The 13,676-nt window shown below is 44.0% G+C and overlaps 2 protein-coding genes across 4 annotated transcripts in view; both read right to left on the bottom strand.

Moving 5' to 3' along the window:
- The window catches only part of LOC128635366 (uncharacterized), a 2,869-nt gene extending 677 nt beyond the window's left edge, over nucleotides 1–2,192 (bottom strand). Inside the window, exon 1 of the mRNA XM_053688009.1 lies at nucleotides 1–2,192. This exon is cut by the window's left edge and continues 677 nt beyond it. Coding sequence (XP_053543984.1) covers nucleotides 1–1,947 — 1,947 coding nt within the window. The 5' untranslated portion in view covers nucleotides 1,948–2,192.
- Nucleotides 2,193–3,257: 1,065 nt separating this feature from the next.
- Nucleotides 3,258–13,014, bottom strand: ccni (cyclin I). Of its 3 annotated transcripts, XM_017492164.3 has the most exons (7): nucleotides 12,782–13,014; nucleotides 11,540–11,696; nucleotides 10,428–10,562; nucleotides 7,379–7,453; nucleotides 5,962–6,102; nucleotides 5,025–5,255; nucleotides 3,258–4,521 (listed from the first exon to the last, which is right to left on the bottom strand). In XM_017492164.3, exons 2-7 carry the CDS (start codon nucleotides 11,651–11,653, stop codon nucleotides 4,177–4,179), a joined length of 1,041 nt encoding a protein of 346 aa, XP_017347653.1. In that variant the 5' UTR covers nucleotides 11,654–11,696; nucleotides 12,782–13,014; the 3' UTR covers nucleotides 3,258–4,176. The 3 variants fall into 3 exon arrangements, with proteins under 3 accessions (XP_017347653.1, XP_017347654.1, XP_047017569.1); XM_017492165.3 differs by lacking the exon at nucleotides 7,379–7,453; XM_047161613.2 differs by lacking the exon at nucleotides 12,782–13,014 and having other exon boundaries at nucleotides 11,540–11,714.
- Nucleotides 13,015–13,676: the final 662 nt, after the last annotated feature.

Below are 13,676 nucleotides of genomic sequence, written 5' to 3'. Positions count from 1 at the left end.
CAGGTGCAGTGGCGTGTAGCCACACGGGCTCCTTGCATCCACATCCAGCGTCATCCCTGCTTTGCGCACACCGTACCACAGAGTGTTCAAGACCCGGTGGTCTCCATGCTTGGCGATCCAGTGCAGTACAGTATAGCCGGACACAAAGTCCCGTTTGGCCAGCAGGCTGGGATCCTCTCTGAACAGGGAGTAAACCTCAGTCCAGACTCCTGCAGCTGCTTTCAAAAACCACTCGTGCTCCAGGGGCTCCAGGGGAACCTGGGTGTTTCTGTGACCGCAGGACGACGGGTCATGACCCAGGCTGCGAACCGAGCTGGCAGGGGACACGCTGTCCAAGGGGCTGTGGGTTCGGCTGGAGGAGACATTAAGAAAAGAGGTAATCCGTTGCAGTCGTTTGAGCCGGGCTGAGTCACCATCCTCCCGAAATGCCTGGTCCAGATCTGCTCCCAGGCTTCGACACATCCGGCTTCGCAGGTGGCGAGACAGCTGCCGGGCGACAGGTCTGTTGTGGGTGCTCTCATCTGGTGCCGAACTTGGAAGAGATGCTCGGGGTTCATCGGCAACAAGGTGCCCAGTTGAGTGATGCAAGGGTGTGAGCTGGCATTCTTGGCGATGTAGCTGTGATAGAAGCTTGACCTCAGAGGAACGATGGGTGCCAGCTTGAGTCTGCTTCTGACCTTCTGTCAAAACACCACCATAGTAATTCAGTGCATCATCACTGGACCAGTCGTCCTGGCGAAATGCCCGAGGCCAGTCAGAGTTAACAGAAGAAGGCAGGAGGAGACTATTTTGGCTGGAGGACAGGCCGTGGAGGTATTTGGGCTCCATGTAGTTTGAAGCCACACGTGGGCGGGGTGTTTCCAGATGAAGACTGTTCCTCTGGTGAACAGGACTGACTGGAGCTGCTGCTGTCACGCCATAGTCCTCCGGTTCTTGGATGTAAATACCTGTGGCCTGACCGTAGCAATCTGGCCTGAGCAGACCGCCATTGCGCCGTCTATACGCATCAAAGTAGGAAGCATCACCAGGAACTTCAATTAAACACGGACTCGAAGCTGAAATTTGTGACTGTCTGAGAGGGATGGGAAAAGGCCAAGAACAAGACGGATTCTCGTCGAACGACTGGAAAGAGCCAGGCAGGGTGTGTTCGTGTGCTGTGTCCTTGGACAGATGGGTCACACTCACCTCACAGTGTGGATCATCTGGAAGGGGATCAAAGGACTTCTGGCTGCAGCCATCTGCTTCTCGTAATTGTCCAGGTTTGGCAGCGTGAACGCCATTGTGTGTAGGATTTGACTTCTCCGATGGCTGGTCGAGGCTCTGGCCGCTGCCCCTTGAGCGTTTTGAGTCGATAGTGAGCGAAGACATGCCCATAGTGCATGTATTTATAGCTCTGTCTTTGCTGGGGACTGAGGACACCATTTGTTCCCATGGTTGATGCGACGAGGTTTGAAAATCCTTGTCCAAGTAAATATTTTCCGTGTGATTTCCTCTGTTGTTTACAATCCCTGCAACTGGCAAGATCCCGTGCGTGTTATGAACTTGTGAGAGCTGAGATTTCAGGCTGGGATCCTCACTGGGATGAGGTTTGGCAGCACACACTTGTACTTTACTGCGTCCAACGCCTTCCTGTTTCTTATCAGTTCGGCTGGCTGACGAGGCGGCGCTGCCGGTGGCGCTGCCCGGTGCGCTGGGGCTGGGGCTGGCGGCGACGTCTCCACGACGCGCTCGGAACTTCTTCCTTACCACGACATAAGAAACTCCATCCTCCTGCTTCACCGTGGCCACGGTGTTCACATACTTCTTAAACAGCTCGCGGTTCCGCACTCGGTCCTCGTGCTCTCGCAAAAACGCCTTAAAGTGCGTCAGCAGGTCCGCGTTCCGTACCGTTCCTCCGCTGCGCAGGAGGAAGCGCAGCACCGCGTCCTGGGTGAAATCCGTGGCCATGCTCGTTACCTGGAGAAGTTCTCCTCGAGCTTCGCTCGGCGTCAAAGTTCACGGCGCTCGAAACCTGCCAGGCGTTTCAGCCGCTCCACCACTAACCCCGCCCGTCCGACCGCCCGCGCGCGCGCAGTGCGCGTGCACGTTCTGACCTCCACCTGCACACCTGCGGGAGCGGGGCTACTCTGTACACACTGAAGGGATCTCTGAGATTTCTGGAATGTATCCTAAAATCTAGGACCGAGATTATAATGCGGACAATGAGACAAGCGTCTTGAGTTCAGCTGAAAAGTGAAATCACCAACTCTGTGCACATGCCTCTCTCTCAGGTGGAGAGGGAGGGAGAGAGATTTATTTATATATATATATATATATATATATATATATATATATATATATATATATATATACACAGAGAGATTTATTTATATATAGAGAGAGAGATTTATATATATATATATATATATATATATATATATATAGAGAGAGAGAGAGAGAGAGAGAGAGAGATGCTTGAAAGTTATAATTTTCTATATATCTGAATGAATATGACCTATAATATCAGATTTTGAATGTGTGTGTGATTGTGCCCTGTGATGGACTGGCACCCTGTCCAGGGTGTACCCCGCCTTGTACCCCATGCTCCCTGGGATAGACTCCAGGTTCCCCGTGACCCTGAAAAGGATAAAGCGGTATAGAAGATGGATGGAAAAATGGATATTGTGGTTAAATAATCATCATTTTACTTTTTTTTTTTTTTTTTTTTAGATTTCTCAGGCTATTTTTACTATCATTACAAAACATTCAAGATAATTCTGAGCACGTAGTAGCATTTTGAGGCTCCAGTACTGGAAACTGCCCTCAACTAGGCTTGCATTATTCTGAAAAATCAGTGTTGTATCTCATGGGTTCGTCTCTCTTTTGTAACGACTTCATCTTGGTCGGTGTTGCAGTGGATCCGAAGTCCATCCAGGAACAGTGGCTGTAAGGCAGGAATATGTGAGAATAACTTTACGGGTTGCCAGTACGTTGCAGGGCACCACACCCATATACACATTCATTCATACCTAGAGCAATTTACCAGCATGTTTTTGGAAGGTGTTTGGAAACCCTTACGGACATGCAAAACTGAATGTACCGCAATCTCGGGCTCAAATCCTGGGCTCAGCTTAAAGGTATGAGATTATAGCTGAACATAAATCTTTAGGTTTGAATATAAGCAGATCCATGATCCTGTTAACCGGCTAATCCACCTAACCAGGTGGTCTATAGAGTTATAGGGAATCATACACAAAGAAAAACGCCAGCCTGGCATGTGTAGTAGATGGTTTCGATTTATTTGAACTTTTACGGTGATGTTCCTGCAGTGCGGGCGTCCCTCCTCCCACCGGAGAAGAACAGAGCCGGAGAAGAACGATCAGCAGAGAGAAAAAAAGGAATGGTAATAATAATCTAAAGCTTTTTTTTTTTGTGCCATTTCAACAGGTTTTGTTTTTTTTTTTCAACCTTTTTTGTTAAAGTGATCCTACAGATACATTATCTTTCAAACAAACACTAAAACGGTGTCTTGTGCCCTGTGTGATTTGGATGGTGTGTTCACATGGATTCTTCGTTAATGCTCTTTTAACAAAAGTGATAGGGATATTATCACTGCTCAACCACACACACCTAAACAGCCAAGACGTGGAGAAAAGAAAAGGCTAAACAGCCCAGATAGAGTAGAATAGAATAAGAGAGATGGAGACAGAGAGAGAGAGAGAGAGAGAGAGGATGTGTAGTTATATAAATTTTTAAATTAACATCAAGTTTAGCAAATTTAACATTCGGGAGTTTCATGCACTTTCATAAAAAAAAAAAAAAAAAAAAGAAGAAGAAAAGCGCATGAGATGATCACAGCACTCGAACACAGTCATCAGAGGAAAACAAATATATAAATACAAAGTTAGATTTGAAATTTTCACAGATATATGAGAGACATATGACAGTGATGTACAGAGACAGACATTTCAGTAGGAGTGGGTTGGGGAGAAGTACCCCCGACATTTTTGTGAATATTTTCCTCTTTCACATTTTAAATATGATCTTGTGATTAGATTTGACAGATAGATGGTTATGAAATAACTGCAGCATATTTCGTGTGTGTGTGTGTGTGTGTTTTAGCTCTGTTCTGCTCTAAAGGATGGAGGGACGCTGTCATAACTGCGATCTGGCCCCACTTCAACCCTAAGCGTGTTGCTAGGAGACGGTGACAGGCTGAAGGGCAGGGCATGGCGTGGAACCGCACTCTATGGATTGGTACCCTGAATTAGCCCCACCCCCTCCTCCTAGCTCCTCCTCATTGTAGAGACGCTTGATGCCATCGAAGTATTCGTCCACATCCATCTGCTCCACCTTGCGCTTGGCCGAGGGCTTCCTGCGCAGTGGCAGAGTGGGCAGGACAGGGTGAAAGGTCACGCCAGGGTCGTGAGGGGTTTGCAGTGGGTGGCAGACGTATACAGTGTTGGGAGGCAGGGATGCCGTGTGTGTGGAGAGACAACGTGCCACTAGCTCGCGGCAGCCGATCAGCTTGGAGCTGTCAATCTGAGAGAACAGAATAAAAATAAATATCGTGATCGGTAAGAGTGTGAAAATGTATGGGGCACGGCCGCATGAAAAGATAAAAGACTAAAATCAATAACAATCCACCGCTAAAATGAGCTACGTTGTAAGGCAATAGATGATTGCACCATGCTCTTCACACACTGACCCACTGTAAATTGAAAAGCACTCCAGAGCGGTCGTGGTGTGGCGTACATACACTTACTCTCCACTTTATATATTAGGAACACCATACTAAATACTGTGGAGGTCCCCCGCCCTGCTCTTAGAGCAGCCTCAATTCTCCAGAACATGAGGGGGAAAAAAAAACCTTCCCCACACCATTACACCACCACCACCACCACCACCCTGAACTGTTGACACAAGGCAGGTTGGGTCTACATATTTAGGAATGTTTGAATCAAAAAATGAAGGCCATGCTACTGACTAGATTATTTAGTACATGTTACAGTGCATTTAGTACACGTGCATGCGTGTATCTTTACCTGAACTTTGCGCAGCAGGTCGGCAGCAAGAGCGAGCCAATCAGGACAGAGCGTTTCCAGCTGCAGTGTGACGAGAGCAAGGGCCAGCATGGAGCCACGCTCCTGCAGCAGTGAATTATGGGAAAGGCAGTGCAGCAGCTCCTGAGTGAGCAGGGCAAGGTGCTGTGATCTGTTCAGACCCAATAATATGCCTGAACTCACAGCCTTGCAGCTGAACACCATTGCATGGAACTAGAGACAGATAGAGAGACGCAGAAATAATGAGAACAGAATAATCAGTCTTGTGATGAAAGACATGATCACCTGCAGATAAACTTAACTAACATGCAGTACTGTCCACCACCACCAGGATGCTCCTGGAACCCGAACATAAGCTCTCTTCTGCCCCCCAGTGGCCGTGATTAGAGTTTAAGCACATACAGTCCCCTCTGAAAGTATTGGAACAGCAATCTGATATGGCCTCTATATTTTTGCTCTCAAAGTCTTCTTCAAATGGTGGTTTTGGATCAATTTAACAGAGCACACCTGGACAGCAATAAATACCCATCAGTAACATGTTCTAATATTTTTGACCATTTGGAAAAAAAAAAAAGAAAAAAAAAAAAGGTGGCTTCAAACACAACGTGCCACGTTTTAAGCCGTTTAACACATCCAGATGTAAATACCAGGAAATGAAATCTGAAATTCTGATCCATTCTCTCAATGGGCCTTGCTGTTCCGATACTTTCAGAGGGGACTGTAAGCAACGTACATGATGTGACAACATTATAAAATCGAATAATGCAAACAATGTAAACAGGATGCATTTTGATACGTTTCATTTTCAGACAAGGATTTTTCAAACACATGGACTTGCGTACGCTTTTTTAAATAAAACCGGGTGCTTCGTTTACGGCCGTTTTCGTGGTCATTTTGGATGCGTTTATGAGACACTCACAATGTGCAGGAAATCAAGGGGAGTGGCTGCATGCAGGTTCCAGCTGAGTTTATCCAGAACGATCCTCTCCATCCTCAACACTTCTGAAGGAGTACATCCACAAGCACTGCTGCTGATCAGCTCTCTAAGAGCAGGGATACGCTACACACACACACACACACACACACAGAAACCAACCAATTATTACAACGAACATTTGTGCATAACTGTATCTTTCTGTTTCTATTTTTGCCGTGTGTAAATGTATAAAGAAAGTGCTGAAATATAAAGTACAACATAAAGCTGAATTTAAAAAAGAGAAAGCCGGTAACATGCACAGATGCTGGTTGGTTACGTGAGAGAAAATATGCTGGTTACACATAAAAAATATATGTCTGGACTACCTTTGTGGCGTATTTCCATTTCCCTGAGTATACCAAGACCTACCTCCTAAACGCACCAGAGTTTTTGTTTTGATCCTTACTAGTTCAGTCGGTAATGCGTGGTGGATATCGTCAGAATAGAACGACAACGGAAGAGCAACAGCAGCACAAGGAAATGTGAATTATGTGCTACAGTTAACACAGTTTAACTATTCAGCGAATAAGTAGACAATATAAGAGGTCGTGTAATATTATGGGATATTACACTACGTGATATTATACTATAAAAGGTGTTATAATAATACATTTTCTATAACAGCAACTCTGATAGTTGTGCGAACGCTAAGGCAAGTCATAGGTTTATATTAATCGTCGACGTATCAGCAGATAATCCGTATCGGCCGATAAAAGGCTATTTTCACGCCGTCGGCCGATGGATTAAAAACATCCGATGATCAGGGTCGATTGTATCCCGTCAATCAAAAGAGGGCGGGAAAACACGTGGATTCCGTGCTGTGTGTATTCGGTGATCGGCTGAGAAACGTAGTGTCGTTTTGCCCGATGCCTTTAAGCTGAGAACTGACTCTGAGGTCCGTGGATGTCCTAATACGTGCTCCGTACATGAGATTGGTCTGAGGAATCACCCAAACCGATCATTCGGATTCGTCGCTTTACTGCGTTCGAACTTAAGAACGACTGCCAGTCACTTTCTTGCTTACTAGTGTATATGTATAATACGATATCGTTTCTATTATAGCAACTCATTCACAGACACGTACGACCGATACTTTAACCTTAACCCAAGACTGAAAAACAAAAACACGTTGTTATTTAACAAATAAAAAAAAACAGGCAATCATTAATATGGTGAATATTTTCTGTATTTCTTAACGACTTATGAAAGGAGTCTTGTGTCTTGGCACTTTGTAAGCGTCTGTAGGTTTTCGACCGTGGGGAGGGTCTTCGGGACTATTTCTCATCTCTTTATGCACAGGCCAACATTTACACCTCGGCCGAGCCTTTTTTTTTTTTTTTTTTTGTGATATCCAACTCACCTCATCCTCTTCACTTGTCTTAGCTGCCAAGAAAAAACAGGTGATAGCAATGCAGCGCAGGTACTTGGGACGAGCCTGACAGAGAGACAGGGAAGAGACATCGTCAATTCCAATCATCTGTGTTGGTACTAAAAGTCATTATAAAAAGACTGGAGGGTTTGTGTATTTGCATATTTCGCCTTCACTGCTCAATTAGTCGAGTGTGTTACCGTGTGGTGTGATCATGCGAATCAGGTTTTCTGGATCAATCATGTCACAAGGCACATCATCTACAGCAGTATAAATCACTCGGATATTTAGTCACAATTGTGCAACACTAAAGAATGTTTTGCCTTTTTTTTTTTTTTTTTTTTTTTTTTAATATAAAAGTACCACAACTACTACCACATCGCAGGCTCACACGCGCAACACCAACGTTTACTTCCTCTATACGACTTCCGGCTTTCTTCAGCAGAATGATGAAATACAGAGAAACCCTTACACGCACAACACCACGTAGGCCATGCTTTCTTAAGCTTTGACGACACGCAGCAACAGAACACAACACCAGAGTCAAATCTGGCGTGTTGTCCAAGAGCCCTGTACTCATGGAGCGTATAATATGAACAGTACTAATAATTAATACCGACTAATTTAGAATATAGAACACTATGCTTGTGCTATAGAACCATTTTAATTGTCGGCCACACTATCCGATATCCTGGAAGTACATGCTCTCAGAGCACCCTCTCTTTCTGGGAGGTAATATATACATATATATTACTGTATATAATATTATATTAAACGTCATGAAACTTTACACACACAAAAAATGGTTTTCAGCCAAAAGAGACAACAGGGTGAAGATTTTGAGCATAAAAAGGCCTACAGTGACACGCCAGATCGAACACTTCACAAACAATGTTAAGGGTGATGATGAGAAAGTGATTAAACGCGCCGATTTCTGCTCTGATGTACCAGTCGGTACTCGGACACGCTGAGACGTCCCGCTGCAGCATGCGAATATTAAACATGTGGGAAAGGATTACACTCGAAACGTACTGTTATGTTTTCTTTTGTTTACAGTGCATTACTGTGGGATCAGCTAAAAATCCCTCATCCAGGGGACTCTTCACAGCTCCCGAGTGCACGGGTGGCAATGTTACACTCTCTCCTAGTTTCCTTAAATGCTCGTTTGTTTTTTCCAGCCTTATATTTAGTTTTGCATGACCCTTTATTTATTTATTGCAAGCAAGGAATCAATACCGCAAAAGCCTACAGTACGTACTCGCCGATAATTAATTAATTAATTAATATCATGTGTTTAAGTTTTCTTTGTAATTTGACAACAATGCTTCATCCTATAATAGCTCACATTTATAAACAGCCACGTAAGTATTAGTAATGAATAATCATGAGACGGCGCAGTGGTGCAAGCTTTAGAGTTACTGTGTGGGTGGAGTTTCGTTTCATGGCTCCCCCATGTCCATGTGGATTTCCTCCGGGTTCGCTGGTTTTCTCCCACCTCCAAAACACATGTCAGTAAGTGGAACGGCTATGATAAATTGCCCCTAGGAGTGAATGTGTGTGTGTGTGTGTGTGTGTGTGTGTGTGTGTGGCCCTGAAATGGACTGCCATCTCATCCAGGGTGTACGTCTTCCTCTCAGCCAGTGTACCCGAGGTAGGCTCGGAATCCACCGTGATTCTGACACGACGCTGTATAACAGTAAAGTTTATTCGAAAGCGTGTAATTATGACTATTTCTTTAGCATTCATTAACAGCGGCAAAGCAGAGCAGACTTTGTACTCATAACTTAAAATAAAAAAAATAAAAGAAACGAACCGAAACTAACTGCTGGTATGAATAGCAAAACCGAAAGCATTTAGTTGCATTCAGATTAAAAATAGCGCCCTAAACAACGACAAAAATGCATACTGACACACATACACGAAACAATCTGGACCGACAGGAAAACCTGCGACAAAAATAAACTGCAGCACAATAATGGAATCATTTGCAATCAGCTGTGACATCCTCACGTTTTTTTTTTTTTTTTTTTTTATTGGTGGAGGTTTAATTACGCAGGCAACACTTAAATCTCCAGACTGAAACGTTCTTCACCTGAACACAGAGTGAGACAGAGCGTGAACGCGAGCGTGACGTTTCTACACCCTGGCCGTGCTTTTACTAGTAACGTGCTAGTTTTAGTTTAACGTACGCGGTCACGACAAGTCCTGCTGTTCTTTGCGGGGACTTTTAGACTTTTCCTCATGTTGTCTACGGTCGTGTTTGAAGTCGTACGACACGTCATCGAGACGTCAGCATCCTTCCTGGTCATTTATTACCCATGAACACTCCCAATAACTTATCAGGAATCATACTTGGTTTCTTCGTGATCGATCTTTCCGGGGTCACGACACAATTTCTACTCTGCCTTCCTATTCGTTCCCATCTCCGATTATATTCCTGTGTACAAGCACATGGAAGGGGGTTAAGGGGCACGGGCCTGAGTGAGACACAGAGATAAAGTGAGGGAGAGCGTGGGACAGGGTGAGGGAAAAGGACAGAGAGGAAGAAGATGAGCGTGAGAGATTTAGACTGTGAGGTAGACTAGACTAAACAAGCAGAATGAGATTGATGGAGATATCCTGAGACGGGGAGCGAGACGAAGCTGAAATACAACGAGACTGAGATTCAGTATTAACTTGCTTGAATGTTTAACTCGTGTTCTGCTCAACTATTTCACCCTGACACACTAAACAGCGTGTACACACACACACACACCTCAAAAGGTAATATGTTACTTACGAAGGACGACTTGGGAACACTTTTGAAACTCCTCTTTTTAACTTCACATTAAAAACTTCTCAGCGTTCTTTTTCCAATCGGGAATATTTTTGTGACCTTTTGTAACTGTGTACTTTGAAGCCTGGGTTTGAGAAAAGCTGCTAGTTAATGAATTATCCTAAATGGTTAACGAGGCTAACATTAAACCAAACCAAACCACACTCCCGGCGGTGCACGACAAATAAAAACTCGGCTTAGAGTGCGAGCAGACCGTACGTGTACCTTAATGGTGGAGAGAAAGCGGTCGAGTACGGAGATGGCCAAACAGAGGGTTTCTGGATAAAGCTTCAAGCACCGGTGCACGTCAGTGAGCCACCGCACGGCCTCGTCACGCTGGGCAGGGGAGATATCTGTATCCTGCAGAGCAGAAATTTCATTCTTTAGTAACCCGAAACAAAGTGTGCTCAGAGTGTACCCCGTACAGCACCCTCCTTTTATTACCATTATCAACCACCTTTGTTGAGTTCCCTAGGTTCCCCAGTGGAAATGCGCAGTAAATAATGTACTCTTGTTTAGTTATCTGTTTAACCAGGAACACACTTTAGCACGGCAGTAAAACGAGTTCCACCTAGTCTAGAGGTATGCGTTGCTTTCTAAAACCTCTCCTGCTGAGACACTTGCCCAATCCAGCTGACTCCAGCAGTTATTTTTGGTTTACACCCATCTGCAATATGCCGTAATGACCTCAGTTGGTTCAATTCGCAAAAATATACACAAATTTGCCATTTAAACCACAGCGACCCTGAGTAGGATAAACTATTAACTGAAGATGAATGAAGGAACATGGGAAGCACGTCATGCAGTGCTGACTAAGCGAAGTGCTGTGTCCCGTAGGCCCCTATCTTAATGAACGTGGCCTTCCAGTGTCCTGCCAGCTTCATATCTGACTGACTGATTCTGACTGTTTTTTTTTTTTTGGGTCCTGTGGGATCCCAGTATCAACACATAGTCCAAAAAGTGCAGTAAAGTCCAATCCCCAGCACTTAGACATGCACTGGTCTAGCACTTAGTATCAGTACTGGGAAAGATGCTGGCCTAAAATGCTGCACCAGTACTGGATCAGGTGGAAAAGTTTTCCATTCCGATTTGCTGATGTAACACAGGACACATCTTACACTGATGTATTTCGCCATCATACCTGTGAGATGTATGATGACTTGGCATGACTTGGCATTACTACACAACAGAAGTTTGAGCAAGTCAGCCTAGTTATTGGGAAGATGTTGTAAGAATCACTTCCATAAGTGTAGACATAGGGCTATCCATATACCATCTATAAGTGTAGTCATAGGGCTATCCATATACTTGATATGTGTTTATATACATTGCTTTACCTGACTGGCTGGTTTCTTAGGCACATAGCTCCTCCACAGCTCGGCTTCCCTAGAAGCAGCCTTTTCCAGGAGAAAAGACAGCTTCTGGCCTTCCGTGGGTTCGGCAAACTTCATCACGAACCCAGGAAAAGCCTACCTCCCCGCTGGATACGGCAACCTGAAATAAACACGAAGAGCCTGAAATGAACGTAAAAACGACTTCAGAACTTCGTGCGCATCGAGACGGCTATGGACGGTACCACAGTGGGAAACCTAAACGACTGCACTTCCCAAAAACAGTTTGTCTCACCCTTCCTTCGGTGCATAATCTCACCCGGATACTGTAGACTTGTGCATAAGATCAGTGCCTAAGTCATCACAGGACTCCTATTCCCAGTATGCTCACACTAAACACTTGTAAACAAGTAATGCTTTATAATCGCGATATCCGGCGTCACCCAGAAGAGGACCGGTTCCTTTTTAGAGTCGGGTTCCTCTCGATGTTTCTTCCTCACGTTCTATCAGGGAGATTTAGCTCACGATACACCCGGATCTCCGTAAGGCTGCTTTGGGAAAATGCGTATGGTTAAAAAGTGTGATCCAAATCAAACCTAATCTTCTTCCAGTGTTGTATGTGTATATTCTTACAGCCCCGGGACGACAGGCATGGTTAGCTTGAGTCTGAGCCTGGAGCTAGTACTTCAGTTCACACTTTAGTGAGCCATAAAGTCAACCTTTGTGACAGAAATTTACATGGAGCACAACATGAAGAGGAAATTAAGAAAATTTGAGGAAATTAAGAGCTTTTCTAAATCGTGATGCACTATAGGGCTGAGTTTATGTACGACGGAAATAGCCTGGGAAGTGACGTCAAAATACTGATTATTATTGTTTTTTAATTTTTTTTATTTTTGTGGGTTTTTTTTTGGGGGGGGGGGGGGGGGGTGTCAAATCTCGTTTATAGACAAATAATGTACGCTATTTACAGAAGTATCATAAGGTAAACAGCTAAACTGGTTGTTGGAACCTGGATGTTGGTCAAACGGGTTAAAAACCCGGATATACCAAAATCCGAACTGGTCAAAACACACCAGTGTTACTCTGCTCAGTTTAATGAAGCGGACTTGCTTTTCTAACGACATATCTTCTCTAAACATTGAGCTATACAAGAGTTTCTTTTTTGTATTGCTAAACGATGAGGTGTGTACACAGAAAAATCAGATCATAGTAAAGCGACACAAACGGTCCGTTAAATTGTGTTACCTCCCCTGCAAGGCTGTGGGCAACGCAGTCCGACTTGGAGATCATCCGGTCCATTAAACTGTGATTAAATAAAAGAACAAGTCGAATCGAGGCATCTCTACAATTCCGCCTTCGCCTCCATTGTGTATAAAGAAATGAACGGGGGTTAATGCATATATTATAAAAAAGAAAACGGACGGAATATAGACAAACGCGTCTATACTTCCGAGGAGGGGACTGAAAAAGAAAGAGAACGCCCCGCCCACTTCTTACTGCGCATGTAAAAAAAAAAAAAAAAAGTATTATAAACATTAAAAATGAAGAATGGTTGACATTAAGTAATAAGGCACACCGTTTAATGTGCTGTTGTAACACACTAATTAAATATTTTACAAAATCCGTGTGGAATTTAATGATGTATGAGGCTGGAACTACTTTCTCTGGCGAACGCGCCATTTAAATGTCCATTATGTAATGCGTCTCTCCTCCTCGTCTCTCGGATACAAACATCATAACATTTATCAACCACAAACTCCGACCGAGATACGGAAGTCTTGACGCTGAAATTCATAGTATGTGGTTAATATACAATATTCAAAGCCTATATATTTAATCAGGAAAACAATAACAAATCAGAAATCATAATAATAATAATAATAACAATAATAATAACGCCACAGTGAGATATGAGTGTATGAAAAACGTTAGGTCTTCCCACAACCTTATTTTTAATTTCGGGGTCAACTCTTAAAATGTAAAACCATCAGACCAAAACGACTTATATCAACAAAGTGTTGTTTCTTGGTCAGATATTGCGTGTTTGAAAAAAACAGCGCGTCATTTTGGCACAAATCAACAAACACAACAGCTCGGCTGTGAAATGCGTGCGCATCCCTTCCTCACGCGAAACCATTAC

The sequence above is a fragment of the Ictalurus punctatus genome, chromosome 18 (genome assembly GCF_001660625.3).
Source record: "Ictalurus punctatus breed USDA103 chromosome 18, Coco_2.0, whole genome shotgun sequence".
NCBI lineage: Eukaryota > Metazoa > Chordata > Actinopteri > Siluriformes > Ictaluridae > Ictalurus > Ictalurus punctatus.
The sequence above is the reverse complement of the archived record's forward strand: the minus strand, read 5'-3'. Positions and strand labels throughout refer to the sequence as shown.